Source organism: Hemicordylus capensis, chromosome 2 (assembly GCF_027244095.1).
Source record: "Hemicordylus capensis ecotype Gifberg chromosome 2, rHemCap1.1.pri, whole genome shotgun sequence".
Taxonomy (NCBI): domain Eukaryota; kingdom Metazoa; phylum Chordata; class Lepidosauria; order Squamata; family Cordylidae; genus Hemicordylus; species Hemicordylus capensis.
This window is the reverse complement of record NC_069658.1, coordinates 302,142,405-302,160,570: the sequence shown is the minus strand read 5'-3', so window position 1 is coordinate 302,160,570 and position 18,166 is coordinate 302,142,405. Positions and strand designations below refer to the sequence as shown.

The 18,166-nt window shown below is 39.9% G+C and overlaps 1 protein-coding gene across 4 annotated transcripts in view; it reads right to left on the bottom strand.

The window, feature by feature from the left end:
* EEFSEC (eukaryotic elongation factor, selenocysteine-tRNA specific) overlaps positions 1-18,166 on the bottom strand; it is a 262,148-nt gene that overhangs the window by 109,464 nt on the left and 134,518 nt on the right. For all 4 annotated transcript variants that reach the window (XM_053292718.1, XM_053292715.1, XM_053292716.1 and 1 more), the window contains exon 5: positions 3,188-3,829. In XM_053292718.1, the coding sequence (XP_053148693.1) occupies positions 3,188-3,829 (642 nt within the window). The remainder of the gene's footprint in view (positions 1-3,187; positions 3,830-18,166) is intronic.

Here is an 18,166-nt window from a genome sequence, read left to right as displayed (position 1 = left end):
ACAACAAGCAGTGCAGCTTGTGCTTTGCAAACACAGTGGAGGGCTCTCTTTCCCCTCCTCTTTCTATGACAGAGTTACTAATTGACAAGCATCCCCCGCCACAGGCAGAGCAACAACATTTCAGGATCTAATCTCACTTTTGCAAACATTTGCTAAACAAAGGCATGCAAGAAATCATAATACAAATCTATAGTTCACCTTTCACTTTTTGACCTTGTTTCAGAAGGCTTTTATCCCATGAAAGTTTGGGGTCAAACTAGTTGTGATAGTGGCAGTCTGTGTGCACACAAAACTGCCCTAGTTTTTACAAGAGAGGATAAGGGGTCCAATGTGAACAGCAAAAAGGGTTCATGTGGGTGAGACACGCTGAACCTTCTTGTGTTCACAGCTTATCTCCCTGCAGTTTCTCTCCCCAAGCACATTTCTCCTCAGCCAAGAATCAGTATTGGAAGCGACCTCAGCTGCAATTTAAGTGCTTGGAAAGAGGGGTTGCTGGGAGATGAGTGAGAGAGACACCCTTCCTTTCCCCCATTAAGCTTAAGCCTTACCATTCCCTCTTTCTATGCAATTGGGGCTGTTCCTTGTTTAAACACTTGGAACTGCCACCACCATGTTTAGCTTGGTCCTCAGTAGCCCTGCCACTTGATCAGTAGGCCATCACTTTATTTTAGCTCTCATTTCCTGGGCTTTCAAGTTGGTTACTCGTACTTCTGAACTCCTAGACTGAAGCATGGAGTTCCATGTCAGAGACAAAAATCCCAGAAAGGGAGGCATCATATTTCCTCACATTGAAATGAGGGATCTGTGAAATCTCTTGTAGATAGTAGTCTTTTGAGATAATAAAAATATATAATGCTTTAAAATACTTTACGGACAATATCTCAGTACACATCACAACCCTGTAATATAAATCAGTCATATTAATCTCACACTAGAGATGGAGGGCTGAGGTTCTGTGTTTTAAATATGGCCCTGCATTTTAAAACCAAATAGCAGATGGAGGGAGGGGCGCAAACATGGGTAGCACACAGGGATGGAAATCATACTCCCTACATTGCTATTAGCTTCCATTACCACTAATGGAAGCTTCCTTCCCACCTGGAAGAAATAGCAACTTCAGAGTCATGGTTTTTATTGGACTGCAGCATGGTGGGAAAGAGTTACATTCCTCCCACCCATGCTATGGGCCCAAACCTGACTGCAACGCCCACTGTCTTTGGTGGTGTCATTTAATGTCTTTGGTGGTGGGGGTGGGGGGGCTTTTTAAAAAGTAACATGTAGTTTGGTCCCATCCTTGTTTAAATAGGGTTTTGGAGTGCGCACAGTAGGGAGATTAATATGAACACCCCTCACACATGATTAGAGGCCATGCTGAGATTGCATTGGCATGTCCTTTAGTGACATCAGGGTGGGTGTGTTCTTGCCATGGCCCTGTACTCCTCATGTGTAGAGGATGATGTTTGTCTGAACCAGCTCCATGGAATTTACAGAGCTATAAGTATCTGCTTTATGGAGATGAAGTGTTCTCAAAAGGCACACATTCTAGGCATCCCCTAGATTCAACAGTACCTAGAGCTTGGTGATGAAACTGGAAATCTTGCTGGAGAGAGACAGCTGTAGCACCAGGAGAAGTGATGGGTGGCACCAGAAATAGTAAAGACATAGTGCCTCCTATTCTACCTCATGAATATTGCCTAATCCAAGCTACTGCAGTCCCAGTGAGTTTTCTTCATATTTTATAAAAGCCATAGGCATTGTACACTAGTACAGCATGCACAGGAATGTGCTACTAAGCCCCACCCCTACTCCTACATACTTTTAACCCATGCACTCCCCACACATGCATTTGTCTACAGAGACAAGGACAGCCTTGCAGGCAAACACGGCATGCAGGGAGAGCAAGGGACATGGTTTAAGAACATGCTGGTATTGGGGGAGCTGGCCATTATGCTCCCGTGGGAGCTGCACCTGGGCACAATGCCCACAATGCCAAAGGTTTTTAACAGCCAAACAGGCTTCTTTGGGGTTGATCTGAGCAAAGAAAGCAGATGAGCAAAATTCAGTGTTTGGTAAGCACCACAACTGTTTTTAAAAGCCATTATAGGTTTGTCAGCAAACCAGAACAGAACCAGGGGGTCTGCAGGAGCAATACGCTGAAACTAATAGGAATAGCAACAAACAGTCCATAATGACCTAATTTGAATTTCTTCAAGATAAACTGGCCATTAAAACAATGGAAGGTGGTTTATGAATTTTAGCACTAGGGATGAGCAATGCAGACAACTAAAATCATATGGAACTGGTTTGCTTTATTTGTGAACAACAAACATTAAAATCTAGTTCCAGGAATATGATCCCATTAAATCGGCAAGTTAAAGACAGCATGCCTCAGCTTTTGCTGACCATTCCCAGTTCTCCTAAAACCTACGAGACAGATTGACTCCTACGATATTTTCCAAAAAGGATTCTGATTCCTCACTGTGGTAAAATTTCTATTACCAACCTCTCTGGAGTGTTGAGAGGAGGAGGATAGGTAGTCACTCACTTCCATCATTAAACAGAATATAGTTTTCCTCTATAAATGCCCAGAATAGACACCATAATTCGGTTATTCTAATCTCCAGACATCCATCGGCAGTAGAGTGGGCCCATCTGAAACAGTATTTCTATTAAATTGGAGTCTGGATTTTCCTTAAAGCACTCAAAGATTTCATCACCCATTTGTTCACATGACCAAACAGTTAGCTATTGTTTCCCCCCAAAAAAGCCTATCCAAGGTAAGCCAACCCCAAACTAAATACAAATAATACAACCTAACACTACTGACCATGTGAACTAGGAGAGTTGTATCTCTATGACCCCATGATGCTTCTAAGTGCCAAAACCCTTCCCTAGGGCGACCTTCCAGGAAAAAGCTGGGGGCAAGGGGTAGTGTTGGCAGCATACCAAATGATATTTCCTCTACTATCCTGAACTGCTCAGAACTCCAGGCATCCTCTGTCAGTTCGTTCCCAATTACCTGGGACATTGGCTCTAGGTTGAACAAAACACTGTTGCCCTCAGTGCTGCATTCCAGCTGATTTAGCAGCTAAATCTTCGTCCCCTTATGCCTTTCCTCATCATATTAAGGCTTTTTTTACAACCCAATAGCCTCAGGGGATCCTCAAAATTACATACACAAACTTACCCGTTCCACTTGTCCTTCTTTATGTTTCAGTTTGTAGACTTTGAGTTTTGAAAGACAGGTCTCTATATAGTTTTTTTCTTCCATTCCTTCAAGGAGAACCCCATGGAATGCCAACCTGCAGGTATTTGCATGAATGTCAGTATCCAGCTTTGAGCCAATCACAAGACACAACTTAGGACAAGTAACTGGTTTTTCAAACTCCAGTAAGGCCCACTGTTGTTTTGGAAACTGTCTTTCCCCAGTTTGGTCATTCTCCTTGTTTTCTTCTGAAGACTTTGATTCTTCAGAAAGATATTCTTCTTGATACAGATATTCTTTGTCAAAATCAAATTCATTCTCCAGAGGTTCTTTGCTGAAGTCATCAGGAGCAGGGCTGAAAAACATAACTCTTCCCATAACTGTTTCATGGCCGACTGTGATATGAAACTTAGCCTTGGTCTGAAGAGTGCCTCTGAAATACTGGATTTTCTTTAAAGAGATTATAGCAGCGTGGATCGTCTGGAGAGATTCTGGAGTACAGATCAGACCTCGCTCCAATAGCTTTGGATCAAACTGGGTTACACATACACCTACTCTGTCACCTTGCATGGCATATGTCACTGGAGTATGGAACATCTGCATGGACTTGACTTTCTTTGTCACCTATTATGGGAGGCAAAACCATAAGAAAAATTAATCACATTCATACTTTAACATCAGCAGAGTTGTGTCTTCTGTACAGATTACTTGAAAAATCCACCCTTTAAAATTAATGCTTTGTCTCAGGATATTTTTTTTAATGTTTATCAGTTTTTTGTACTAGAAAGTAACTACAGAAAATGCTGCTTTTAATCTGTATTTTTGCAATGCCTGTAAGAAGTTTGTGTCTGCACAAACAAAGCATTAGCTGATTTAGATTATTCTTGAGAAATGCAACCAAGTTGCACAGCAGCAACCTTGGAAAAACAAAATTGCCCTCTCTTTTCCACTCCCCTTTTATTTGCTATATTTGTTTATTTATTTGAAATATATGCATCTGCTACTGACTCAAACTAGGCTAGGGCTGTAGTTTTCCTGATACTAAGGACTGCATCTGTTTGTGAGGAGGCTTTAAGGGTTATACAGTACACATCCCAAAATATTGTGCTTAATATCTGTACTTAACAGCCATTAACTCATTTACATGTTTTGTTTTCATTAGCATATGCCATTCTAAATCTTGTTCATATTTCCTACAGTATAGAAGAATGAGCAAAAATCCTACTACATGAGTAACCTAGTTACTCTTTCACTCTGGAAGTTTTCACATCTCCTATTCTTATTGATTTTCTTACAACTTAAGATAACTTCCCAACTAACTGCTCCGGTGCAGCTGGGAGGCAGCAATTTTAGACACCTTCTCCTTTCCCAGGAAGGCTTCTATGCCACCCAAAAATATGTTCCTGATTGTTGTACAGACACTTCCTGGGGAAGAGAAGGGTGTCCAAAACTGCTGCCTCCCCACTGCACCAGTGCAGTTAGTTGGGAAATTCTGGTGCATCCTCACTACACTGGTGCATCCTTGCTCTGTATATCAGCCACTCACTTGGGAATAAGTTCTACTGAACTCATTGGGATTTACATATGAGTAAACATGCATAGGATTGTACTGTTAATAGTTTATAGAAACTGTGTGCATTTAATATACAGTTTAAGATTATGGAACATCTTCTACACAACACTTCTTCCTCTCTCAAGAAGCTCACAAGTTATCAGCTCTATTGCTCTGTACAGACAGTCACAATACATGATGAATAAATTTAGTCTCTCAGTTTGAATTGTTTTTGCTGCTCCCCCTCACACAGATGTTTCAAATAGTTTCTTTCAGTTTTAAGCCACAAACTTGGGAGAAAGTGAGATACAAATAGACACAAAAATATAATGGAAGTTAGATACATAAAAGACTGAAGAATCAGGTATACATGCAAAAGCAAAAGTCCATGATCAAGAAAACCAATGCTTGTAGTTCTAAAGGAAGTACTCAAGCTGGATTTACACAAACAGCAGACAGAGATAATAGCAGAGCAGACTGTACCAATGCACATGGGGGAATAATAATTTTAACACTGTTTACTTTTTTTAAAAATCTCCTTGTACGTAGAAAACTGCACAGCTGGTTAGAGCTCAAGGTGAGTCCCAGATACTGGCAAATTGAGGACCACTGGTTTGGAGGTTTGGAGTCCAAATTTGGACTGATTTCCTATACAAAGCAAGTTCTTTTTAAAATACAAGAAAAACTCTTGCATGCCCATTCTGCTTTTTTCACAACAATAGAAGTAAACATCTTGAAATGTTCACTTTAAGTTTGGAGACGTGCAAGCCATGGTTACAAATGAAAATAAGAATTAAAAGATCAGAAACAAACCTAGCAGAACAGCAAACTTTTTGTGTTCTTTTAAATGTTTTTGAGCTTCCAATTTTGAATTTTCATAGGAAGTGATGCAATGACAGCTCAAGTGTCATTAAAGGGGAAATGCACAGATAAACTTGCAGATAAACTTTGAAAATCAAAGTTTAGAAGATTTTTTTTTTTTTTAGTGTTGAATTAAGATACTTTTTAAGCTATGTATTATATTTATATCCCATTCTTTCTCCAGGGAGTTCAGGGTGCCACATACAGTTTTCACCGCTCATTTTATACTCACAACAATTGATGTGGTAGGTCAGAGTGACAAATAGGGCCATCCCAGCAAGCTTCATGGTTGCCTAGGAATTTGAACCCAAGACTATCCAATCTAGATCGTCTATTGCTCTAACCACTACACAACGCTGACGCTCAAAAAACATAAAAACAAAAACCAAGCCATCTTTGATATATATTGGGGGAGGAGGGTCAGGACCCACTTTGAGATGGACCTGGAGAAGGAACAGAGTCCAGCAGGACTTCCTAGCAAGGATGGATGATCCATGGAACCACCATCCACTCACCTTACAGAAAAACCCTCCAAGGAGCCTGTGATTGGTGATCTTGGCCTCAGGAACAGTAGCAAGGCAAATTTCAGAACCAGTGGAGTAGTACCCACCTTGCCACCCAGCACTTACCTCCCATAGGGCTCCTTAGGAGGAGAAAGAAGCAAATATGGATGCATGCCTGGGATCAGAGCCTAGCTAGCTCTAGGTAGGTGTGGGGCTTCTCACTACTATTTAAGAATCTTAATTACAAGCCAGTCCTTTGCTGGTAACCAAAATCCAGGAGTTGGTGTGAAGTCCAGGAGATTCCTAAGTGTTTGCATCCCAATACTGTGCTACACAGCTCAGCCCCTCTTTTGGTTTCTGCTTCTACTTGATTCCCTGCTTACTGTCTTGATCTACCTCTCCGGCCCTCCACTGGAATACTGCAGCCACCCTGGGCTCCATCCCAGTTTCCGTGCCTCATACAACCTTCCTCACCAATTCACAGAAATTACTCTTCCCTCCCACTTTTCAATTATTAAACAATGCAGGACTATTACTGTTTGTGATAGTCCCTGTGCTTCACCACATTAAGTTCAGTGTTCCCAATATCATGCCATCTACAACTTTTGTTGACAGTTCTTCAGTCAAGCAGACCCCTGCTAACTTGGCAAAGAGGCACTTTTTAACGTGGTGATTCTCTTTATTTAGCAGCGGGAGAGTAACTGGCCCTATCCACCCCCAGCACAGTACCTCCAGTGACTGTTGCTAGTGTCTCTCTTGTTTCTTTTTAGATTGTGAGCCCTCTGGGGACAGGGTTCCATCTTATTTGTTTGTTATTTCTCTGTGTAACCCGCCCTGAGCCATTTTTGGAAGGGTGGTATAGAAATTGAATAAATAAATAAATTTAGAGCTCTGACTCCAGAAGTAACAAGTGTATCTACCCAGATCAATCACAGAGCAGCTTTCAGGTTCATCAAGAACAAAAGGAGACGTTTCTGGTTCATCAAGAAGCAAACACTTTCAGATGTCATAAAGTCTGCTTAGACCAGCTTAATGTTCAATGGGGGGGGGGGAGGGATATCTTGTAATGCCTGAAAATAAATGAGGAAAGAATGTTCAATATATTATCTGGATGATCACATTAATGTTTCTAAGAATGAGTAGAAGCTTGTGAAAGGAGTTAGGTGGAGGAGAAGAACTGGGGAAGTCCATGTGTTCGTATACAGATTTTAAAAAATGCTAAAGGAGAGATAAATTAAAAGCACCCAAACTGTTCAGGCCCTTAAGATAAACAAATGTGTTCAATATAAGAAAAGAACCTGTTATTTGAAGACCAAAGGAAAAGCCCACTAAGATTTTCAAAGCAGTTTAACTAATAGAAAACAGCATACAAAAACTCCACTAATGGCTTTTTCTCCTGATACAATGAAGCTTCTTTTCCTTTATTTATCCAACTTTCATTAAGTTATCGGTACTCCATATGCCATAGCTCTTAGCTTTTTCAGATAAGAGCCCAAGCATCCTCCTACCTCCAGTGCTGTGACTGCATCTTACTGATACAAGAGATAAAGGCAACCTAGCCCTTCTGATAATAAGTGAAATCACAGCAAATACAGCAAACTAGCAAATTATTATAAAAAAGAAAATAAAAAACAGATTGCAACACATAGTTAAGATTCTTAGTAATCAAACGATTTAGACAATGTTATATTACTTTAATCGAGGCATTAATATGGGGTGCAGTCCAACTCTTAAAATGAGAGGGATGCCTCTTTCAATAAGAGGTAGGATTAGGCTCATATGCCGGAACATGATGTGAGCACATGGAGAACCACATACACAGTCCAAGTCTCTCCCCCTGCCCCCACTGTGAAGAAACAAGCCATTTCAAGTTAACTGCAGCTTCTCTCTTCAGCAGTGGAAAAAGGCTGAAGCAGAAAACAATGGTTCTTGCTGCTCACTAGGTTCTTTCACATACATGAGCCATTTTTGAAGGGCATTTTGAAATAAATAATACATGCACATCACATCATGGTATCTTTGCCACAGAAGAAATATTCACAAAGCATATTAAAATCCATTAGCCAAGTAAAGGAAAAAAGTTCATTCAGATCACTCATTTGATCTTGTATCGGTACAGCATTAATGCTGAACAGTAGAGACACATTTAATGCCAATGCCAACTCTTAAAAACATTGACTGTGGAACTAGAGGTATAGTGCACTAATGCCCAGAGACAAAATTCAGTAAAAAATTGTCCTATTTTAAAATAAGCTTCTGATCACATAGTCATGAATAAAAGATTGTAAATGTGACAAGAGAGTTACTGGCAAGGTACTATCTCCTTGGCTCTGGTGACAGCACAGACCATTAGCTCTGAGAGATGTATCAAGTGGGTCATACATCTTAGTGGGATGTTGTATCCTAAATTTAAGACTGAACACATCCACTACTTGGAGGATTCCTGGGGCGGGGGGGGGGGGGAACACTATCACAATCAAAGGACTTAAGCACAGCAGCAAAAGGAGGGTGCATTTTGGTTCTATACAACCAAGGCATTCCAGATGTTTGGGTGAATATATGCTCCTCCTTGCTTTTGCTCTGCTAACTTAAAAAAGGAGGATAGGACACAGCTGCAAGACATTCTATGGCAGAGTGCAACTTGGTCAGCAGTTAGGGCCATGTTCAAAATACATTATGACTTGGAGACACACAGCTAGTTTGCATATTTTATCTAAAACTACTTTAAAGCATGGTCTTGAAAATGCTGAATGTGAAGAGCTTTTAGGGTAGGTGGCACTTCCCCACCCTCCACCAATGTGCTTCAGCACATATGTGATTATTCATACAGGAGCATCTATTAATGGAGACTGCCTTGGTCGGCCTGATGGATGATCTCCAATTGGGAATTGACAGAGGGAATGTGACTCTGTTGGTCCGTTTGGATCTCTCGGCAGCTTCCAATACTATTGACTATAGTATCCTTCTGGAACGTCTGAGGGAATTGAAGGTGAGAGACACTGCTTTGCAGTAGTTCTGTTCCTACATCACGGGCAGATTCCAGATGATGTGCCTTGGAGACTGTTCTTCAAAATCTGAACTTTCCTATGGTGTTCCTCAGGGCTCCATATTGTCTCCGATGTTAACATCTCATGAAACCACTGGGAGAGATTATTTGGTGCAAGTTGTTATCAATATGCTGATGACACCCAAATCTATTTCTCCATGTCAACATCATCAGAAGAAGACATAACCTCCGTAAATGTCTGCCTGGAGGCAGTAATGGGCGGGATGAGGGATTTTTAGAAGGGCGGTATAGAATTTGAATAAATAAATAATAAATAACAAACTGGGGCTGAATCCAGATAAGACGGAGGTACTTATTGTGCAGGTCAGAACTCGGGAGATGATTTTGATCTGCCAGTTCTGGATGGGGTCACGCTCCCCGGAAGGAAGAGGTACACAGTCGTGGGTGGGGGTGCTTCTGTATCTGAACCTCTCCCTGGTGTCCCAGGTTGAAGCAATGGCCAGAGGTGCTTTTTATCAGCTTTGGCTGATACACAGCTTGTTTCATGAGATGAACGACCTCAAAACGGTGGTGCATATGCTGATAACCTCTAGGCCAGATTTCTGCAATGGGCTCTATGTGGGGCTGCCTTTTTACATAGTTCAGAAACTACAGTTGGTCCAGAATGCGGCAGCCAGACTGGTCTCTGGGTCATCTAGGAGAGACCATATTACTGCTGTATTGAAAGAACTACACTGGCTGCCAATACGTTTCTGGGCAAAATACAAGTTGCTGGTTATTACCTATAAAGCCCTAAACAGCTTAGACCCTGGGTATTTAAGAGAACGTCTTCTTCACCATGAGACCCACCGCCTATTAAGATCTAGAGAGGTTCGTCTATGGTAGCCACTAAATCATTTGGTGGCTACTCAGGAATGGGCCTTCTCGATTGCTGCCCCTCGCCTTTGAAATGTGCTTGTAGAAGTTTGATTGTCTTCTCTTCTACATTTGTTTTAATCTCATGCTGGTCTCTGACCGAAATAAAGAGATAAAGAGATTTGAAATGTGCTCCCTGTTGAAATAAGAGCCTTCCCATCTTTGACAAATTTTAAAAAGGCACTGAAGACACATTTATTCATCCAGGCTTTTAATTAGATTTATGGTTTTAAATTTTTAATATTGGTTTTAAATGATTTTAATTGTTTAGTTGATTTAGTTTTTATTTTAATTGTGTTTTTATTTTGATGCAAAGTGCCCTGATCCATTTTTGGAAGGGTGGTTTACAAATAAAATAAAATAAAATAAAATAAAATAAATCCCTGGTTACCATCACATATGACAAGTGAACACAACAAATGCTATAATACACATTGGACAGGCTTTTGAACCTTACTGTGAATATCGCCCTCCCTGAAATCTCTTTGCATACAGAAGTATAGATGATGGCATTCTTTCAGTAAGCGGGGACCGATGAGTACCAGCTTGTCTTAGGCTCAGCATTAATCATCAGTATATCCATACCCATTTTACAGAAAATACCTTTCTTTCACTATAACAGCAAATTCAGGTGATATCAGTATGGAAGCAAAGCAGGGCCACCCAAAATAACCTAGTGATTTCTATATATTTGAGGCTTCCCTAGGTATGCAAAAGCATATACGTTTGTAAAGAAAAAGTGTAAACTTCTCAAGATAGCCTTGTCAGCTTCCAGTACATTAAGGAATGTTGAGGACATAAAGATGTTGAGGGCATAAAGATTCTCCTCCCTGGAGAGGGAAAAATGTTATGCAATGTTTGCTGTTAGCTTCTGTGGAGGGAGGAGAAAAGCTGCTACCAATCACAGCTATGCTAAAATCCTGGATTCTCTCTTGTTTTCTACAACAGTTCTCAGCCAAGCCAGAAGAGGCGAGGGAGCTTAAAGAATCCAGAAATTAGGCAGGCTGTGTGAGTCTATCAATTAAGTCTATGGCGGAGAGCAGGTGAGATGGAATGTTGAAGATGTCAGTTGAAAGGGCAGGGGGGACAATGGAGGGCAGAGAGAAAGAGAAAAGGTGGCCAGAACAATCCATTAACTGCTTATTGTAAATATCCTGGAGGGGGGACTGTGGGAGGATTGTGAGGTTACAAACTCCTCTCCCTGTGCTCTCTAGTAATATTTTAGGAGTAAAGAATATGCCAGACACATGCACCTGACCCCACTGCATAGCAATAAAATGCTCAGGTTTGGGGCTGGCAGCAAAGGCGGGGAAAACCCCAAAGATTTAAAAAGAATCAGTCCCTTAACCATCTCTTGGTGTGCACTCACTCTGGTCTACACTTTCATTTGAGCAGCTCTCAAACCAAACCCACAATCACACTTTTAAAATTTGGCTGTGTTTAAAGAAGGATTTGGGAGATGCAGTCGCACCAACTAAAAGACACCAAACTAGAATATGTACGTAAATAGTGCATCTGAACTGCAGAGGAACAGCCAATGCTGTTTTAAATGTTATTCATTAATTGTTACCCTAAAACTACTGCCCTTCTTTGTACAAGCACAGAATTCTGGAAAGTACGTTTTACCTATGGACCGCTGAAGTCACTCTCTGGTCATGGCTATTATATTGTGCACCTGCTATGGATTCTAATTTCCCCTCACCATTCTGTAACCAGAAATAATGAGTACAGGTGAAACTCGGAAAATTAGAATATCGTGCAAAAGTCCATTAATTTCAGTAATGCAAATTAAAAGGTGAAACTGATATATGAGACAGATGCATTACATGCAAAGCGAGATAAGTCCAAGCCTTAATTTGTTATAATTGTGATGATCATGGCGTACAGCTCATGAAAACCCCAAATCCACAATCCCAGAAAATTAGAATATTACATGGAACCAAGAAGACAAGGATTGTAGAATAGAACAATATCGGACCTCTGAAAAGTATAAGCATGCATATGTATTCAGTACTTGGTTTGGGCCCCTTTTGCAGCAATTACTGCCTCAATGCGGCGTGGCATGGATGATATCAGCCTGTGGCACTGAGGAGGTGTTATGGAAGACCAGGATGCTTCATTAGCGGCCTTCAGCTCTTCTGCATTGTTTGGTCTCATGTCTCTCATCCTTCTCTTGGCAATGCCCCATAGATTCTCTATGGGGTCAGGTCAGGCGAGTTTGCTGGCCAATCAAGCACAGTACACTGTATACTTTTCGGAGGTCCAATATTGTTCTATTCTTCAATCCTTGTCTTCTTGGTTCCATGTAATATTCTAATTTTCTGGTATTGTGGATTTGGGGTTTTCATGAGCTGTACGCCATGATCATCACAATTGTAACAAATTAAGGCTTGACTTATCTCGCTTTGCATGTAATGCGTCTGTCTCATATATCAGTTTCACCTTTTAATTTGCATTACTGAAATTAATGGACTTTTGCACGATATTCTAATTTTCCGAGTTTCACCTGTATGTTATGGAACATATTCTTTTTCAGAGGGAGGTAACTATGGAGCCCCCAGTTACTTAGTCTTAAATTAACATCTCGCATTTTGAAGTACATTAAGAGGCTGATTTCACAGGATGAACAATTATATAAAATGAGCACAAGATGAACTGTGTAAAGGAAGTATGTTTTCAGAGAAATCTCTCCAAACTGATGTTGGCATCTCTGATTTCTCTCCCTCCCCAGACCAAGGTTTTCCCAAACAGAAATTACAGGTGTTATTCGTAGGGGTTGTGTTCTTGCCTATAGGTGCGAATACGGAAACTTTGGGCCAACAGGAATTGGGGGGTTAAGTTCCTAACAAAAAGGGAAGAGCAATGGAGGCAGAAATAAAATAAGCAAAGGACAGTACCCTATTCTCCAGGACTCCATCAATGCCCCCCGCCAACCCCTAAAATAGTTGTATTCCTTCCCCCCCCCCACAAAAAAAACCTTTTAAAATGAACCTAAGTGGTTTTCTGTTGGAAAATGGCAGCCAGAAATGATATCAGAAGTCATTTCCAGGTCCTTTCCAGCCACACAAAACCACAGACAGGAGAATTTGGCCTATTTTTCTACCAGTGGATAATGAAACTGGGTCTCTAGGACCCAATCACCAATACACAAAAAAGCGGATATGGAGTCTTCAGATAATGAAGGCCACCTGTACTATATTCACCAATAACTGGACTGGGCTTTCCCCCCCATAATTCAATAAAGATTCGTAGATGACGATAATGCTTTTCACAACAAAAAGTTGTGAAACTTTGGAAGGGGAAGCTGGTTTAGAAATTCATAACACGATGAGAGTCACACACACACACACACACACACCTGTACCAGGACCAAAAAGAAAATGTATGTTGAGTCTCTTCACAACACTGAGCAATTTCAAGTAACAGTCATGAGGAATTTAGTTTGAGCTGAGAAACATCTGCCTTCACAGCAAACCAGAAAGAAACATGAAGGTTCAAAAGGTTTTGACATTCTGGAGTGAATCACTACATGTGTCAGTATAATTCCCTCCCATCAAATAGCTGAAGGAGTTTGACTTCTTTGATCGTATCCTGGCTGTCTGCAGGAGTGTCAGCAGTGGGATAACTGATGGACCACACAGAAAAACAACAGATTGGCTATATTTTACTTCTTATTTTAGATTTATAAATATATATAGCAATATGTACATATATAAATAATATAAGAAAAAAGTTGCTCCAATGCTTTTTAATCTCTAGGTTATATTACAACACATAATGATACTTTATATGTGTGAATGCTTATGTGTAGCTGTTTTGCTACAGTCCAAAAAGTGTAGCTGGTCCAGAATATGGTGGTGGTGAGAGTTCTGTCAGCAGTTGTCTCATTTGTACTGCATTACACCCATCATTTGCAGCTCCACTAGTTGCCAGTTTGGTTATGGGCTCGCTTTGATCTTTAAAGCCCTAAATAGACTGGGATCAGAAAACCTGAATAATTGCATCTGCCCAGAAGAGCCTGTCCCAGACCTTAATTTCACACTAGAGGCCTTCCTTTGGTTCCCATCCCACCACCATAAGTATTAAGGCGAGCAAGCAAAATGGCAAAAGGGCCTTTTTGGTTGTAGCATCCAGGATTGGGAATAGGCTCCCAAGGGAGGTACACCTGGCCTCTTTGCTGCTTACTTCTAGTCAGGCAGTGAAGCCAATTCTATTCCAAAAATGTCAAATTTTAATTAGGATTTGGTGCTGCTGGCAGTTTTCTGGATTTTTTTTCGTGTGTGTGTGTGTGTGTGTGTGTGTGTGTGTGTGTGTTTTATTTCAAACAAGAACAACACCATGGCAGTCAGGTTGGTCTCTGAGTCATCTCGAAGAGACCATATTACTCCTATATTAAAAGAATTACACTAGCTACCAATTAGTTTCCAGGCAAAATACAAGGTGCTGCTTTTAACCTATAATGCTCTAAACAGATTAGGCCCAGGGTGTTTAAGAGAACATCTTCTTCACTATGAGCCCTATTGCCCACTGAGATCATCCGGAGAGGTTCATCTGCAGTTGCCACTAGTTCATCTGATGGCTACACAGGGACGGGCCTTCTCTGTTGCCCCCACGAGACTCTAATGCGCTCCCTGCTGAAATAAGAGCCTCCCCATCCCTGACAACCTTTTAAAAGTCTTTAAAGAAACATTTTTCTACTAAAGCTTTTTAAATAGACTTGTGGTTTTAAATTATTTTAAGGTTTTAATTTATTTCATTTTGCTTAAACTGCCCTGAGATGGAAGTTTGGGGCAGTGTACAAATATACAAACAAATATACAGTTAATGTGAGAAGCTTCTCCTTAGAGCCACAATGCACATATACAGATATATGGAAAATCCTATACCTTTTGTTAGATTCAATAACACTGATTAAATCCTCCAAAATGCCATATTAACCACAAAGATGTATACCTAAATCAATGCATATACAATCATAGAATTTCACCAAGCAGATGCTGAGTACAAGAAACTCTGCCTGTTCTTCTGTAATGTGTTTACTATAAATAAGCTTAACATTTAATACCAACTAAATCTTAAGTTATCAAAACTGCTTTCGAACCATGTATTTCTCATTCTTCCTAACTCCCTCACTCAAGAGAAAAGCCAGGTAGTGAAATGAACTGCTGGGAAATTCATTCTTCCATTGAAACAAACCAGATTTCTCCTTTTTAGCTAGACTCAGGATTAGAACAATAGCCACACTTTCATCCAAAGACTTCAAAGTGCTCCACAAAATACTACATCACAGTAAACAGGGGGCTGAAGGGTTTATAGAAGAACTTCCATAGGGATGGATTTTCCCCCTCTTTTAACAGGATATTTTTGTTTATTACTAGTCTTTGAAAAGCATAAAAGAAGGGAAACTATAGGCTAGAGAAGTAAAACTTTTTATGTGTAAGCAACATTTGGAGCTTTGTCAGGCGGCTGGTTTTGGTAGAATGTGTGACATGTAGCCCAATGTGAGTAATATTATATCTCAAATAAAAATCAGCCCATGAATATACATAATCCAAAAGGTAATTCTCCCAATCTCTGAAATGTAATGGAGCTACTCTAGATCACTGAGGCATGAATATTTACCGTATTCAGGCTTTACTGCTCTCGATCTGGGTTCAATTTTGCAAATTAAAATGAGAGCTGTGTGGATAGAGAGATTAAAGAGCATCCCCAACGCTTGCCTGTTTCCTTGGTGTGGCAGCAGTGATCCGGTTACCCTTCTGTTAGGTTATTTCTTTTTTCTTAACAGAATAGGTCAGAAGCAATTAAGAGTGGAGAGTAGAGGTCACAATTAGTTCATAACCTTGCAGTTAAAAAGATCAATTAAAAAACAACACAACCACCACCACACACCCCACTACACACAGAGAGAACAGAAAATAGCATTTAAAATAAAATCAATAGTGGAAAATAATATTGTCAGGGATTTCACTTCTAACTGAAGTAGTCCAAGGGAGGAGGCGTAATCCAGCTCTCTACATATCTTTCTTGCAAGCAAAATTTGCTTCTCTTTCACCTATGACATCATCTTGTTAAAATAAGCTTGGTATTAAAAACTGTTATATGCCCAATTAAAAAGAGCCATTGTACAAGGAACAAAAACAAATGATTCTAAAACAATGTCATTTCTTTCTTTAGAGGTGACAGATACTTACATTTATCTGTGACCATTTACACTTTAAAGTGAATAGAACACAGCACTGACATAATGAACTTTAGATATAAAACCAATGCCAAACTAAGCATATGTAGTTGTTGGTACCTGCTAAGTGAATGTGTAAAATGTATGTGCTATGTATGTTTAATCAATGTTTTTCTGCTGTGTTGTGCACAGAAAACAGCATCTTAAAATTTTAATGGGTTCATATACCTTTAGCAAAAAAAAGGCAGGTTTCTTACTAGGCTATGGAATTTAAGTATTAGTCTGTTTTTTAAACATTCTATGCACGTCTATCCTAAAGTGTAAACGGCTATAAAATTAACATCTCTTTTGGGAAAAAACAGATAATCAGGACACAATCCTAAGTTTAAGAAAACAAAACAAAAAACAGCTATAAATTTCCCATTTTGAAATTCTGGGCAGCAAGCTATAAAGAATAAATATTTTTAGTCTCCAATATTTCAGCAGACAATAAATAGAAAAAGAAAGAAAAGGGTCTTTGTAGCATCTTTACAAAGCAATTATGATGCAAGCCTGATAACATATGACTAAATAAGTTGCAACCACATACAGACACACACTGAAACAGAAGAGACAGGTCCATCACGGTAGCTTTATACAAACATATTCACCTGGGGGGAAATACTGAAAGAAGGTTCTTGAGACCAAAAAGGTTGGTAAGAAAATGCAGCTAATAAAAGCAATAGCTTGGAGCCAAAATAAAACATTCATTCAGTATAACAAATAACAGCATTTACCATGATGAAGCAGCATGTGATGTTTTACAAAATACACCGAATTTACCTCTTTTTCCATCTACCTTTTTTGGGGGGAAGGGGGGGGGAGCCTTCAAGTAACATCCTGGTACCAAAAGGTTACTATCATTTGAAAACCCTCACCAGCAGCCTTAATAAAACGTTTAATATTTTTCTTTCTACTTTCTTAAAGGCCCCAGATGTGTTCTAGCAGATCAAAAGAGCCCAACTTATAAAGTTAAACTAAATCAAGGGCTTTTGTTCCAAGGCATCGTTGCTGAACTAATTATTCCTGGATGTTGTTTAATGAAACAGTGGTGCCATATATTAAAACATTTAACAGGATGAGTTGTATGAGTTATAGAGAAGGCCTGATCTTGGCTTATAAATTTTAGCTTTTCTTCAAAAGAGATTAAACAAACTACTCATAACTCCCTAGCACTATCAATGAGAGATTTAAAGTAAGAGCAGTAATCTATATGAACGTGGAAGTATATTGCTGTCTGTTTACCTCTCTCATGGCACTGAAGATGGGGGAGTTGACAAGCTCTCTAGATTCTTCCCCTCCACCTCACAACCAAACCTTTGCTTGGGTTTCTCATCATACTACTAATTAAACCTCTCAAAATATTCCATTCTGAACCCAAGCCAGAATGACAGAAATTAAACGCAGCTCCTAGGAGAAAAATGAAACATTGTGTTGAAATATTATGAACTCTTATTAACCCCTCCCCGTCTATCCCAAAGATTTTCTCCTGCTGATGGGTGCTTTGCTTTTAATTACACTGCAAAAGAGAAGAGGATATCCTTTAACCAAATTAATAGTATTTCCCCTTTGTCTCACACAGTCAAACATGCAGACCCAGTGACTGATCCATTTGAACCAAGTTTTCAGATCAAAACAAAAAAGAGAACAAAAGTTAGAGAAAAGAAATGGCTTCCATAGGTCAAACAGTTGCCTTCCCCTTTATTTTCTCCTCTGTTTATATTTAAATAAGCTGACCAGAGGAGCATGGAGTGCCATTGGTGGCTTAGACACAAAATAAAATTATGACAGCATACCACAGTAGTGAAAATTGCAACCTGCCACCTTCTTACTTTCATATGAGGTCTCCACAGCTACCAGAGCTTGGAACAAAGACTGGCAGAACTTGCCTCTTCCGCCTTTC